Source organism: Sinocyclocheilus rhinocerous, unplaced genomic scaffold (assembly GCF_001515625.1).
Source record: "Sinocyclocheilus rhinocerous isolate Xijiao unplaced genomic scaffold, SAMN03320098_v1.1 scaffold1915, whole genome shotgun sequence".
NCBI lineage: Eukaryota > Metazoa > Chordata > Actinopteri > Cypriniformes > Cyprinidae > Sinocyclocheilus > Sinocyclocheilus rhinocerous.
Window position 1 is genome coordinate 170,327 of NW_015639873.1, and position 14,510 is coordinate 184,836.

At 37.3% G+C, this 14,510-nt stretch overlaps 2 protein-coding genes across 2 annotated transcripts in view; both read right to left on the bottom strand.

The window, feature by feature from the left end:
• LOC107752261 (putative defense protein 3) overlaps nucleotides 1–2,618 on the bottom strand; it is a 4,606-nt gene extending 1,988 nt beyond the window's left edge. The window contains exons 1-4 of the mRNA XM_016568191.1: nucleotides 2,335–2,618; nucleotides 1,775–1,887; nucleotides 525–634; nucleotides 295–353 (exon numbers count right to left, since the gene is read on the bottom strand). Coding sequence (XP_016423677.1) covers nucleotides 295–353; nucleotides 525–634; nucleotides 1,775–1,887; nucleotides 2,335–2,551 — 499 coding nt within the window. The 5' untranslated portion in view covers nucleotides 2,552–2,618. The remainder of the gene's footprint in view (nucleotides 1–294; nucleotides 354–524; nucleotides 635–1,774; nucleotides 1,888–2,334) is intronic.
• Nucleotides 2,619–4,924: 2,306 nt separating this feature from the next.
• LOC107752246 (U3 small nucleolar RNA-associated protein 14 homolog A) overlaps nucleotides 4,925–14,510 on the bottom strand; it is a 17,480-nt gene continuing 7,894 nt past the window's right edge. Inside the window, exons 7-16 of the mRNA XM_016568176.1 lie at nucleotides 14,160–14,279; nucleotides 11,959–12,053; nucleotides 11,755–11,878; nucleotides 11,581–11,658; nucleotides 11,097–11,454; nucleotides 9,031–9,470; nucleotides 6,762–6,947; nucleotides 6,485–6,669; nucleotides 5,742–5,841; nucleotides 4,925–5,458 (exon numbers count right to left, since the gene is read on the bottom strand). Coding sequence (XP_016423662.1) covers nucleotides 5,156–5,458; nucleotides 5,742–5,841; nucleotides 6,485–6,669; nucleotides 6,762–6,947; nucleotides 9,031–9,470; nucleotides 11,097–11,454; nucleotides 11,581–11,658; nucleotides 11,755–11,878; nucleotides 11,959–12,053; nucleotides 14,160–14,279 — 1,989 coding nt within the window. The 3' untranslated portion in view covers nucleotides 4,925–5,155. The remainder of the gene's footprint in view (nucleotides 5,459–5,741; nucleotides 5,842–6,484; nucleotides 6,670–6,761; nucleotides 6,948–9,030; nucleotides 9,471–11,096; nucleotides 11,455–11,580; nucleotides 11,659–11,754; nucleotides 11,879–11,958; nucleotides 12,054–14,159; nucleotides 14,280–14,510) is intronic.

Genomic DNA, 14,510 nt, shown 5'->3' on the forward strand with positions numbered 1-14,510 from the left:
AAACTTTATTTTTGATTAGTAATATGCATTGCTAAGAACTTAATTTGGACAACTTTAAAGATGATTTTCTCAATATTTTGATTTTCTTGCACCCTCAGATTCCAGATTTTCAAATAGTTGTATCTCGGCCAAATATTGTCCTATCCTAACAAACCATACATCAATGGAAAGCTTATTTATTCAGCTTTTCTTTATCACAATTTTGAAAAATTTACACTTATGACTAGTTTTGTGGTCTAGGGTCACATATACAGTATAAAACAAAATGGATTCCAGATTTCCATATTTACTCACTTGAAGTCGAGGACGTCACTTGTACCCAGAACACAGTGCGCTGCTGGGCTACAGTCGCCCTAAGGATGAAGTGGACAAATATTGAAGTGTTTTAATCATTTCTCTGGATTACTTGGGAGAAAAAACTTCTAATCTGTAATGCACAACAGTATTAGCATACAAATGACTCTTTTGCACAAACTAGCACAGTCATGTGGTATCAATTTGAGATGGTTTTTGTTCACTCTTACACGAAGACGATGTTTTTCGCTGTAGCTGGTGGAATCCAGGTGTAGACGGTGGAGTTGTTTTTTATGTTGGTGTTGGCATGGGTGATGGCACCTTGCTGGTTTCCTGAACACTAGGGAACACAAGTGTATGACCCTCAAGATAGGTTTCCATCCAAAGATGCGAATTTAACTTAACTGGAATATCGCATGAAACATTTGCGAATAAAGCACCGTTTCCACCCAACGAGTCAAAGAGAACAAAACCGTCACTTCCTGATAAACTGGCACTAAATATCTCTAAGAAAACTAGGAGAAGCCACTGAATATAATACTTTTCATTTGTAATAAATGACTTGTGCTTCAGAGAGAGCAGACGTAACACGATAAATGCGGTTAATGCTTTTAGAGGTGGATGCTGCTGTTTGGGAACGCAGTCGTGTGAGACAGTAATTATACAGAAATACTTTGATGACAGACTTTGCTCAGGCCTTTCAGAACGACCAAAACAATATATAGACACATGACTTTTTCAATGCGCATGGTGGAATTTATTCAGTAAATGTGTCGCAGTTTATGCGCATTTTTTCTTATCGGATAAAGATAAGAAATCCTTATCCTACTCAGTTGTGCGCATACGTTTTTTTATGCGCATTTTTAGAATGTATGCGCATCTTGGAATTTCCATCCAGCGGTTTTTTATGCGATAATCCAAAATGCGCATAAAAATAGGTGGATGGAAATATACAGTGACTACAGTTACCAAATTTATAATGCCAGTGATTTACTAACAGGTGTACCAATGACATATTTCTGAATGTTTTGTTACACTACCAAAACAAAAACAAGGAATGGAAAAAAAAGGCATTTTAATCTTACACTCTAAAAAATGCTGGGTTAAATACAACCCAGTGCTGGGTAAAATAGGGACAAACCCAGCAATTGGGTTGTTTTGACCCAGCGGTTGGGTTACTACCCAGAAGGTTGGGTTAAACATTTAACCCAACCGCTGGGTCAAAACAACCCAATTGCTGGGTTTGTCCCTATTTTACCCAGCACTGGGTTGTATTTAACCCAGCATTTTTTAGAGTGTACAAAATGACTAGATATGTGTAGTCCCTAAGAAGAATTCACTATGGATCGCAGCTTCCATAATTAATCTAATGTTTCTAAATTATAAAAAGGGGTTCTGTATCATTTAAATCATATCTGATCTTATTATTTCAGATATAAATATTGCAGTAAAATAAAAGCATAATAGTCCAAAGTCTCACCTCTAAGAACTTTGTGTTATTTGGAGGTGTCTGCCAGGATCCTATTGCTTTTGAGTCAGATCCAGAGCGAGCCTCAAGGAGCACGCCTCTATAGTCAGGACCTTTGATTACAACTGACAAACAACAAGAGAACAAACGTTACAACAAGTGATACAATTATCCTCATTTTAGGCACTTGTGATATACATGCATTAAATTAAATGGCTAAATAATTGTTATAAATGCAGTTAAAATATTCCCAGAATTTGGCCTGAATGTCACAAACCTAATGGTGTCTTAAGATGCAATTAAAAACAAGAATAAACATAACACACACAAAAAAAGTAATCTCCAAGTTTTGTTTCCTAATAGATTTATGGACAGCGCATTTTTATTTCTTGATTGAGAGGATTTTCCTTGGCATGCAATTATGAATTACACTCAGTTTAGCAAGAATTCGGTAAGCTTTGGATTCAGACATGCACATCTTGGAAAAAAGAATGTAGAACTGCATGAATTAATTTACTAAAAGTCTCTTCTAAAACTGTAGTGACCCCATCCAAATGAGCTTTATCCTCTACCTGTGATGGGGTTGCCAGTCTGGAAGGCTGTGCTGCTTGGCTGGATGGTGTATGGAGCAGGGTTTGGCTGGGGCTGTACCCCTTCATGCCTCGGCATCATATCCACACAAACTGAAGCCGGTGCCCCGCTTGGAAAGCACAGAACCGATGTAAAAACTTGTAGTATGACAATCCCACAAAACACAGCATCCATGATTCCTGAAACAGGCCAGCTCATGTGCAATCGTACAATGCAACAAACTAACTTACACACACATTCCCAGATCTCGCAGTGGACAAGCGACTTTTGAGAGGCGCATCTGCTGAGTCACAATTGCATAAAAAATGGGAATTTCATGCCAACACGCTACACTGCCCCTCCCCTGCATAAAGTATTCACGTGGTGTCAGGTGAGACGGTCTTCAAAAAGAGAAACAAACTTTAGTTCCAGGAATCTGTCATTGATCTGGACAAAGAAACAAAGACCTCCTCTGTCGGGAAGGAAATGAGTGGAGCATAGAAAATGTCCATTTTCTTCGCCCAACTTATGCTCTATCCTACTGTTATAATGTTTGGATGGTGGCATATAAGATCGGGTGTTTGGTAAACAGCCTTTTTTGCTTTGTGCAATGCCATTTATAAAATATTAAACGCTGAAACTTATGTTAAAGGCTTTTTAATCAGAAAACGCACACAAACCTAGAGTGGAGTGGATGTGATTTTTTTGAGGTGTTCACACAAGTGTAGTTCATGTTTTCTTTATGTTGATCATCATTTAAACCTTAAACTGTGAGACAAGTAAGCTATGCTGAGGTTTGGTTTGTTTCTTGCTAAAAAGGCATCCTGTTTTTCTTGATGCTACAAATTAAAGCACAGTATTTAATTTTATTGAGCATAGGTCTTGTTAATGATTTTCAGTTTAAAATCAGCTTTTCAAAAGCTGAAGAATATATCAGGTATGGTATTTTGGGTTTAAAAGCACCTCTGCTTTTGGGACTAAAGGTACAATAATTGATGTGATACTAGCTGGCTAACTTGACATGACATGGTTAGACTCAGATGGTCAATATCAGTTATTAAATTTGGTTTCCAACGTAAGAGATAACTACCATATTTATAATGAAATCATTATATTTCAATTTATGATATTAACCATATCATATAATACATATATTGTTACTACTGCCATATTATAGGATCTCCATCAAGCAGTTTAAGCAGCTTTCAGAATTTTTTTATTTAAATTTTGTATTTTTTAAAATGAACATTGCAATGAAGCTATAGCTTATTGAACAAAGTAAATTATCAAAACGTGATAATCGGGGTAAAAGGCCCACCTCTCACCTCATACATTAACATGATTTTTAAACAAACCATCATATTATTGACTTCTTTTCCCACAAAATATACACTATGGGAGTAATGAAAGTCAGATTTCCCTCAAGGCTCGCCTTTAGCCCTATTGTGTGCTATTGCATTTACTTGTCATGTATGTCATGTATGGTGTTTTGTCTTGTGTGTATCACAATGTGCACCATCTATATTAGAGTATTTGCCATGTTTTATGCACAGTCCTCTTAAGATGAAGTCCAACACATCATGTCATTTTCTATTGTACCACCCATATTTTAAGGTAAAAAACATTTTGAATGTTAAGTTATGTTAAGTAAAACATAATTTATCAATATTAAAATCAATACAAAAACAGCTAATTTTGGTCCTGTTCTAAGTTTAATTTCTAGCGATTAATATTTAGTTTTCTTTCAGGAGTTCTGTATTTATCTATTAATCCTTCTCCTGTTTTTGCAATATTTGATTTAACTACAGAACTCTGCTTCGATAACAATACAAAGAATATGCTCTCTTTTTCAACTTTAATAGCCAGAAGTCTTATTTTGTGTAAGTGGAAGGACAAATCTCCACCTACTTTCAGTCACTGGATTAGGGATCTTATGCATCATCTTGCACTAGAGAAGATTCGGTGCTCTGCCAAACTTTTTTCTCTATTTGGCATCCAGTGCTGACATACAGTACATAGAGCAAATGGATACAAATGTAACATTTGCTGTTTGATCTTGCTATTGTCATTTTTTCCCTTTCTTTCCCTCCTTTATTTATTTTAGAACAGATTAAGAGTGTGCATAATATAATGTATAATAACTACGCAGTGTGGGTGGGGAGAACATTTTTGTTTTTTCATTCTTTTTTTTAAATGGCTATATTATGTAAAATATTAATAAAAAAAATCAATACAAAAACACTGTTATAAGCAAAAGGCACAGGAACTAACATGCAACCCCATAATACCAAAAACATGGTCAACACTTTTTTTTTAATGGCCAATTTCTAGCAACCACAGCTACTTTATTTACATTTTTTTACTGTAAATTTAACAATATTTTTACAGTGCAACAAGAGTGTAATAGCCTACACTCTCAGCTCAACACAACACACAGTCCAGTGCAGCTTAGTTTGTGTAATATTGCCATGCTCAGCTTTAAACACTTGAACGAGTATTGACGCCATTTAATCATGTTGAAACATTTAAAAGACATTCAAGCAAGACGACGATAAAAAAACAAATTTGCAACAAAATAGATTTTAAAATTTATTTTTTTAGGGCACTTGAACAGAAAAACAAGGTAACTACTCTTCATTTAAGAAAGCAAACTCATCTATTACTCATTATAGGTATTCTGCTAAATACAAATTGATGTATGAGGACATAAAAGGAATTCCAAAAAGTTAATTTGGTAATTTATTAGAGAGATGTCTTCTTCAAACACTTCACAAATAAAATCTATTTATGCAGTGACTGAAGCCACACGATCGTTCATGCCTGTTACTTTCTCCTCTTCTGCGATCTTCTTCCTCGATGCTTTTCCGATGACCGCTTTGTGCCCTCTTTTGCCCGTTTGTTTTCTCCCAGCATGATTGCTGGTCCTTTACCCCCTGGTGTTGTGGTCTTATTCTTTATGAAGTCCTCTTTGACCATAGGCTCAATGATTGCACCCATTTTAGTGATAACTTTGGGTTTCGTCATATTCTTCACAACACTTTGTGTGTTCCATGTCGGGCCGATAGGCGTACGGATGGAAGACTCAAACTGTGCAGTGTTTTGAAAAGGGAACGGCAGCTGACTAACCTATGAAAAAAACAAGAATAATAATTAGAGAGACGCAGTGTTGGGCTTCCTTTCAGTTTATGAGAAACGTCTGTCACTTGTTTCCATCACTCCAAAAAAAAAAAAAAAAAAAATGTAAATTAATTTAGCTGGTTCAACAAAAACTTCCATTCTATTTTGTTTAGCATCTCGTCCCAAAATCAGGAATTCGACGCATTCATGAGCGAAAGAGATTCTCATACTCAAATTCATATAGATTTCATAGAACTCAGCTACTTTTGAGTGTTGCCAGACGATTGGTTACCTGATGAGAAGCGACTGATGCATTTCTGTTCTCCGATATGATGACATCAGGCAGTTTCTGGTCTTGCCGTGGAGGAGGTGGGGCCGTTTTTATCCTAAATCTACAGAGACAAATTAACCATTAGTGCTATGATAAGGCTTTGAGCTGAGGATGTGCATACACGGTTAGATTGCTGTGCAAAAAAAAAAACTTGTCAACTTAAGGCGGAACTCGCTACCAAGTAAGAGTGCTTCCTGTTACAGTGTTAGGAGAAAGAAAAACAGATTTGAAGTATTTTCAAAAGAATTGATATCAAATCAAGAGCACATGAACGTATGCTCCATGCAAAAGAAAACATGAAGGGCCAGATTCACTAAACAGCGAAAATGAGCTTGAGACTGAAATCCCATAAAAGTGACGGTAGTGGAAATTTCTGCAGCTGATCTTCTGACATCGCACAACTAACGAACAGACACAACCAGATCATTTACGTAATGACTAACGCAGTATACTACAAGCAACTATCACAGCCAGGTTTGTAGCGGCACAAGCTGTTAGTAAATCCAAGTCTTTGTGCAAATGATTCTTCATTTCAAGTGAGCACCACTTTACACAATCTCAGAAGTGCTACTTATTTTCTTTAAAACATTTTAATTACAAATGACTAGATAGAACGTTAAGCTAGTATAGGAGAGAGAAAAATTCTGGGGAAAGGACAGGAAATGTTTTGAAAGTTAAAGATAAGAATGATTTAATAGCATTACCTTTTGCGTTTCCAGCGGGAGGGTTTGAGACCAACTCCTCCCCATTCTCCCCAGCCTGGCAGAGTCAGGTCCACCACTTCAGGCCTCCCAGCAGCTTCCAGTTTGCTTTTGTCCTTTATGAAATCAGAAATTACATCATCGCCAGCAAACGCCTCCTTGATGATGGAGATCTGTTCATCACGCTCCTACAATAAAAAAGGGAAAACATTTTAAAAATTCTGGGGAAAGGACAGGAAATGTTTTGAAAGTTAAAGATAAGAATGATTTAATAGCATTACCTTTTGCGTTTCCAGCGGGAGGGTTTGAGACCAACTCCTCCCCATTCTCCCCAGCCTGGCAGAGTCAGGTCCACCACTTCAGGCCTCCCAGCAGCTTCCAGTTTGCTTTTGTCCTTTATGAAATCAGAAATTACATCATCGCCAGCAAACGCCTCCTTGATGATGGAGATCTGTTCATCACGCTCCTAAAATAAAAAAGGGAAAACATTTTAAATACAGGAAAATGCAGCATACAACTCAAAAACTTAGCTCGCTATCATACACCCGGCGCGCCGCAAGTGTTTTTTGCTCGTTTCAGCCGGACGCAGTTATCATTTTCACGCCCTGCGCCACGTCGTTTAAACAGCAAATGCATTTGTGCGCCGAAGGGCGTGCTGGTCTGAAAACGAGGTGTGTTCAGGCGCATTTCTATTTTGAGGCAACTGGAATAGACTGCGCCTTTGACCAGCTGAAACCTGGTCTAAAGTCAATGGTGTAATATTTTTTTTATTTATTTAACCCGTTAACTGTCGGTTCCACTTTTTGAGCATAGACCTGAAAATGACATTTCCTACTTAAATTGTTATAAATTGTGAATGCAGTGGAGCACCGACTTAAGGTCGGTCTCTTTTTAAAGAAGACACTGTGCAGATTATTGTAGAAGTGAAAAAAGTTATAAAAATGATATTACAAAAAAAGTTATGGAAGTTTAAGTTAAAATAGTTAAATTAAAATATGTTTATTTGATATAAAATACATATTACAAAACATTTTACTCTAAAACTGCTAGAAAATAAAAACCAAAAATATGAACACGTTGTGTTCCAAATTTGAGGTTGATATCTCAAAAAATGAGCTTTCGGTGAGATTTTGTTTGGACGCAGTACCAAGCTTTTCCACTAGATGACCATCAAACCCCATTAGTAACCATATAAAGGCACCTCCATTTCCATATACGGTTTGAGTGATCTGAAACACGTTTTTCCATACTTTTCTCAATAATTATGAAGTAGACATCACAATCAGAAGTATTAAGGGCAGTATGGCACAAACCCCATTAGGAACCATATAAAGGCACCTCCATTTCCATATACGGTTTGACGGTGATCTGAAACATGTTTTTCCATACTTTTCTCAATAATTATGAAGCAGACATCACAATCAGAAGTATTAAGGGCAGTATGGCAGAATTTGATTTCAATTCAACCTCTAAAAAACACAAAAGACATGCGACGAGAACCTTATACCTATGTTACAGTTCACACTGCATCAAAAATAGAGAATCTATTGTTTTTTTCTTTATATTCAAAACTTTTTTTTTTTACCGATTTTTCAGTGGGCCAGTGACAGTTAACGGGTTAAAGGGTGCGTTAGTAATATGTGCCTATAGGCGGGTGAACAATGCGCATGCTTATTACACACAAAGGGCAGCGCACAAACATGCCAAATATTAAAAATTAAAGGATTACAATGTAAAAGATTATTATTGTGCCCCGTAGATAGTCAGAGCAGAACTGTTCCTCTCTGGAGAAGCATACAGTTTTTGCAAATTCCGCCGTGTAAATAGCGAATTCGCCATGGCACAAGCGCAACTGGCTTTTAAAGGGAATGAGAGATGAGTCTCTGATTGGTTTACGGCACGTTACGCCCAAAACACACCCACGACTCATTAAGAGAATAGGCACAACCCTTTTAGACCATGCACGCCGACCATTTTTCCCATCGTTAAACTAGCAAAAGTGGATTCGGACACGCACTAAGTGCACTTGCGCCATGTGCTTAGATCGTTAAAATATGGCCCTAAATGCCAAAGTTAACAGAGAAAGATCTTAGTCAGGGCTGGCAATTCTGTTCAGTGGGTTTTTCAGAATATTACAGGTCTAATTTCCACAAGCAAACACACTGTACATCTATATCTGACAGTCTTTACATATGGGCTGCATCCGAAATCGCAAACTTCCCTACTACATAGTAGGCGAAAAACGGTATGTGGTACGTTCAAAATCACGGTTTTCATACAACAGTAGACGAAAAGTATTCAGATGACTTTCTATCTCCAGCAGCAAGATTCTGAAGCGTGCATCCGACGGACACTTTACTAACCCATTAAGACTTGTGAAGCAACACAACAGATCATACTATATAAAACATACTTTTTTTTAGTGGACGTGAAGTAATTACTTATTCAAGAGAAGTACCTACTTAAATGAGTATGTGATTTTGGATGCAGCCGTGGTGTTTACCCTCACTAAGGTCTATTGGTTACACTTAATTTAAAATTCAACTCACTTCCTCATCAACAACTGTTGGCAAAAAGGGAACTTTGACGGCTTTGGCTTCTTTGGTGAGTACTTCTTTGAGGTCGATTTCCCTTTTCTTTTTATAAGGTGGCTCAGAAGTGGCCTCCACAGCAGCGGTTCGTGGCAGTGACGGCTCCGCAATGGGTTGGGGGTCGACAAACTCGCCTAAAACCTCCAGGTCCTCTATATTCCTGACTCGAATCTGTCCTTCATTCAAAAGTCCCTCTTCATCTTCTTGCCCGGGTGTGTTCAACCCTTCTCGTGTCTGATTTGAACCCTCAAGTGTCTTCTCGCTCCTCATGAGCCTGAAAAGGGTGTTAAACTCTGAAACGTCCTCTTCTTCTTCTTCTTCATCATCATCATCATCATCCTCCTCCTCTTTGTCAGAAACCTCAACCACATCTTCTTCAACCACCTCGCTTGCAGGTTCTGTAAAAAAAATACCAGAAACTAGTTTGGATGAGAATCACCACATACACTTCATTATGCAGCTCAAGTCCATGAGAATGAATAAATGAGAGAATTCTGATTTGGCGGTCGTAAATGAGTTATTAAAAACAGATGCAAATTCCGACAGGTGTACCAACTTCTGTTGATTGCTCTGTATTGCACATTTAACAATAATAAAGGAGACTGAAGGTCAATTAACAGATGAAGGCAGACTATTATAAACACACAGTTTGAATGCCAAATGGAGGAAGACTGACAGCCGCAGCGGAGAGAAGAGTTTACTAACGACTTAAATATTCATCAGAACCTCACATTAAACTATGGAACGGCTTCAGAACTCTTGGAATATAGTGCATGGAAACGTTATGGTGCTTTATAATGTGTTTGTGCCTTTCGTGGAACTTAACAATAACACAGAATAGTAGACGGTCGTCTGACTGATAACCGATCCGGCCATTGGCACCCTCTGCAGGCATTTTATATATGCATAATATACATAAGTTACGATTATATTGTTTTATTACATTATGCATTTTAACAGTTTTGTTCAATAAAACTATGGCTGCACGATTTGGGGAAAAAATCAAATTGCGATTTTTCTGGTTAAAATTGCGATTTAAAATTTAATTATTAATAAAAAATTATATAATAATTAGATCAAAATTGATAAAATAATAACAATACTAATTTTATTTTACAGAAAACTGCAAGGTTACTTGTTAACATACAGGCCTATAACTGTACATCATATGATACTGTTATGATAACAAATATTTGACAGTAATTTCTTAATTTTTATCAGGAAGTATGTAAAATCAAAAATGGTGTCCATGTCTTTAATATGAAATATGAGTCTTTTATACATCCACTGTGGGGAAAGAAAAACAAACTCCTGTACACTTCTATACACTGGATAAAAACATGGATTATCATGTTTACTTCAAATTTCTTTAGAAAGAAGTATTATTTTTCCCTCGCGCAGAAACTCCACAAATGCATCACAGAAGTAATAGAACACATGACGTTCCAGGAAATCCCTAATATGGACAAAGGTATCTAGCTATCGATGTGACTGAATTAAAAGAAGATAGAAACACCTGAACTGATTGAAGACAATAAACCTACGACAATATATGGTTTATCTGTGTTCAAGCCATCTCGGGGGTGAGATGAGCAGCATTTACTACTGGCGCTGTGCATATATTTAATTAAAAATCGCAGCCTTTGAGATTCAATAATCACATCAAGCCAAATCACGATTTTGATTAATCGCGCAGCCCTAAATAAAACCATATGATTACTTTTTATATTTTATTTGAACCAATTATTATCGCCTCATTGCTATTATGACATTTTAAAGTCTATTGTTCGCTTCTATTTTTAATACCACACAATTACCCGATTGCTCGATTAATCGTCAGAATAAGCGACTTATTACTCGATTACCAAAATAATCGTTAGTGACAGCCCTAATCTCAATATATTATATCACTCATCCCTAGTTTGGACATTATAGAAAATCTTTCCTTTTGTGTTCCATGGCAAAAAAGTAAATCATCAGTTTGAGAATGACACGAGGGTGAGCAAACAATTGCAGAATCGTACGTATTTTCTTTAAGCCTGCTCTCTTACGCTCTTCTTCTGTAGGAATCAAGTCCTCTTCATCAGCTTGCCTCAGCTTCCTCTTCCTCTCAAATTCTCCAACGAGTTCCTCTTCCTCATTCTCCTCTTCTGCGGTTTGCACATCCTCAGTTGTGACACAGCTGACCTCAGGCTCTTCATGTGTAAGCTGGCCTCTCATCCAGGGGTTGACAGAGTCAATGACTGGCTCAGAGTCGTTCACAAAATCAGGAATAGTCTCCAAGCCTTCCTCGTTACTTTCATGTTCGTCATCAGAGGGCACCACGATCTTCTGGGTAAGATCTTTATTCATCTGCAGCTGCTCCTGCATTGCTTTGCGTGCCTGAAGAGCATGGGAGACACTCAAATGTCACTGTTTATTATGGTAATAAAACTGATGACTAAGAACAGGAACCATAAATAACATTTTCAGTCTCATTCCGCTATCAAAAACATCAAACACTCTCACCGAATCATCATATTTAGCCATAATGGCCTTTGATTTTGCCCACTTGCCACTGTTCTGATGTTTCAGAGACATCCTCTCCTGCAGAGAAAACACGGAAAAATATATTTACGCCCAAATAATTCTCACTTATTCATAATCTTTCTTTCCACACAGTCTCTACAGTTCACCACGCACCTCCATCCTGGACAGCTCCATCTTTTTTAGCTCTTCCAGAGCTCCTTCAGGATTCGTCTTTACCATTTCATCAAACTGCTTCAGGAAATCCTTACACTTGGCTTTCCTCTGAACCTTGTGGTACCTGAGGAAGATGCATTTCGCACTTAAGATAAAAGAAAGACTAACAAATAGTTGACAGAAATGTTCAGTTGTAGAACTCACTTTTTGCTCTTGATTTTCTTTTCTCTTTTGGCTTTTGCCTCATAGTACGACTGGAGCGCTCTTGCCTTTTGAAGCTCAGCGCGACGAATCTTAGCCTGCCACGCAAAACAAATAGTCACAAAGCAGAATACAAAAAAAAAAACTGATTAAAAATGAAAACTAATAATAAAGATAGAATAATTAATGTGCTGCTTGGTGACCAATCATAAGCATTAATTTGGAACCATATCATATCAACAGTATCCTGCTCTAAAATGTGGATTTCAGATTTACTTCGAATAACAGCATCATCCCAAATGGCTTAATTATAGAATGAACACCAATCAAAACAAACTTCATCGCCACACCATCTCACTGTGAGTAACATTAATTGATTATAGCATGAGAATGGCACTGAGAAACGGCTTTGTGGAGTCCATGCCAGCACAAGTACATACTGTCATTAAAGCAAAAGAGACACGTACCAAACACTAAAGAAATGCATGTTAAATTTAACAAAATGGTCACATACATTACATAAAGTTTGTAACACTTCACACTAAAGCTGTATTTATCATTCATTTTTCCTTTTTATCTATTTTTTCTCCATTGAGAATCATCAATCAAAAAACATTTTCAAAACACAAATATCAAGGAAGGAATTTTATTTCACTATTTACAGGGTATCTGTAGGATTTTTAAAATTCAAATTCAAGACTTTATGACCCTTTTTAAGACCTGCACAAATAAAATTAATATTAGCGGGAAGGGTAACGTCTATGGTAACATATTAAACCATAAAATTATATGATTTAGAGTTCAGATACAGGTTTTCACAAAACACAAAGTCTTAAATGATAAACATCACATTTCAGCCTTTAAACCATTTTTTTTTCTTTTTAAAGGCGATGAGTCAAATGCAGGCTATAAATTATTGTATTAAAATATCTTGCTTATCTTAATTGTTTAGATTTTTAGAAAGCACATTATCTTTCACATTTACAACTTTGCTGCGTAAAAACATGGGTGGATTTTCGCATTGGTCTGAACAAAAACTGCAGACAGGCTTATTGAAAACGCACATTCATTCTCAGCCAGCAGGAGGCGCCTGTGGCGTCAGAAATACAGCGGTTTCCACAGTAACACTGTAATCAAAGCAGCACTGCGCTCATAAACGTTATAGCTTTTTCCTTCAGCGATACATTCATATACTGTAAAATCACCAGCGCCTCGTTTTATCTTTGAATCCTGCAGCGCTCATATTTATTCCATAAAATCTTGTTTAGATTTTTAGAAAGCACATTATCTTCTTTCACATTTACAACTTTGCTGTGTAAAAACATGGGTGGATTTTCGCATTGGTCTGAACAAAAACTGCAGACAGGCTTATTGAAAACGCACATTCATTCTCAGCCAGCAGGAGGCGCCTGTGGCGTCAGAAATACAGCGGTTTCCACAGTAACACTGTAATCAAAGCAGCACTGCGCTCATAAACGTTATAGCTTTTTCCTTCAGCGATACATTCATATACTGTAAAATCACCAGCGCCTCGTTTTATCTTTGAATCCTGCAGCGCTCATATTTATTCCATAAAATCATAGTCTTTTTAAGTTTAATCCTCACATTAATCCATAATCATCCATTCTTGTCTTTCCATCCCCAAATCGAACACCTCTTGAATTGTTATTAAGACTTTTCTTGTGCCATTTGAGATATTTAAGGCTTTTATGGACTTAAATTTGATAAAACTAAATTGAAGACTTTTTAAGGACCCGCGGGAACCCTGTATTTAATGGCGGTGATACATTTTGACACAATAGTTTCAGTTCCAACATGCTCCAAAACACTTGCTATTTTCAAACAATCCTTAACCTTAACGCCTTGATTAGCTGGTTCAGGTGTGTTTGATTAAGGCTGGAGCTAAACAGGGTTGGCTAGTAAGTCATGCATTTTCTCAAGTTGCTTGTTTTTTTCTGTTTATGCACCATGAGCATGCATCCTATGAAGTTCTGCACCTTGACTGAAAGTGTTACATGGAGCATTAGCAGCAGTAGTAAGAGTAACTCATGTGATGCCATGTGACGTTAACATGGCAGGACCCATGAGGCGTGACTCACTAAATTAATGTAGCAACATTGCTCTGTAACCATTAATAACTTAATGTCACAAAAACGGCTGTAAACCTCCAAGGCAATAGAACAGAAGCTTTATGAGAGTCATACCTCCTCCAAGCTCATGGCTTTAAGTGATTGCTCCTCTACAGGAGTCAAAACAGGGTCATCGACAGGCTGGCTGTTGATGTGCAAGAGTCTGAAAATCTCTTGTTCAAGAGGAGTTTGAACCTGTCAGAGAAAACACACATGGAGTTAGTTATTCAAGGAACATTTCAAGATCAGAAACAGTACTTCTGTGTGTGTGAGTGTGTGTGTGTGTGTGAGTGAGTGAGTGAGTGAGAGTGAGTGTGTGTGTGAGAGAGTGTGAGTGTGTGTGTGTATGTGAGTGAGTGAGTGTGTGTGTGGGTGTGTGTGAGTGTGTGAGTGTGTGTGTGTGTGAGTGTGAGTGTGTGAGTGTGA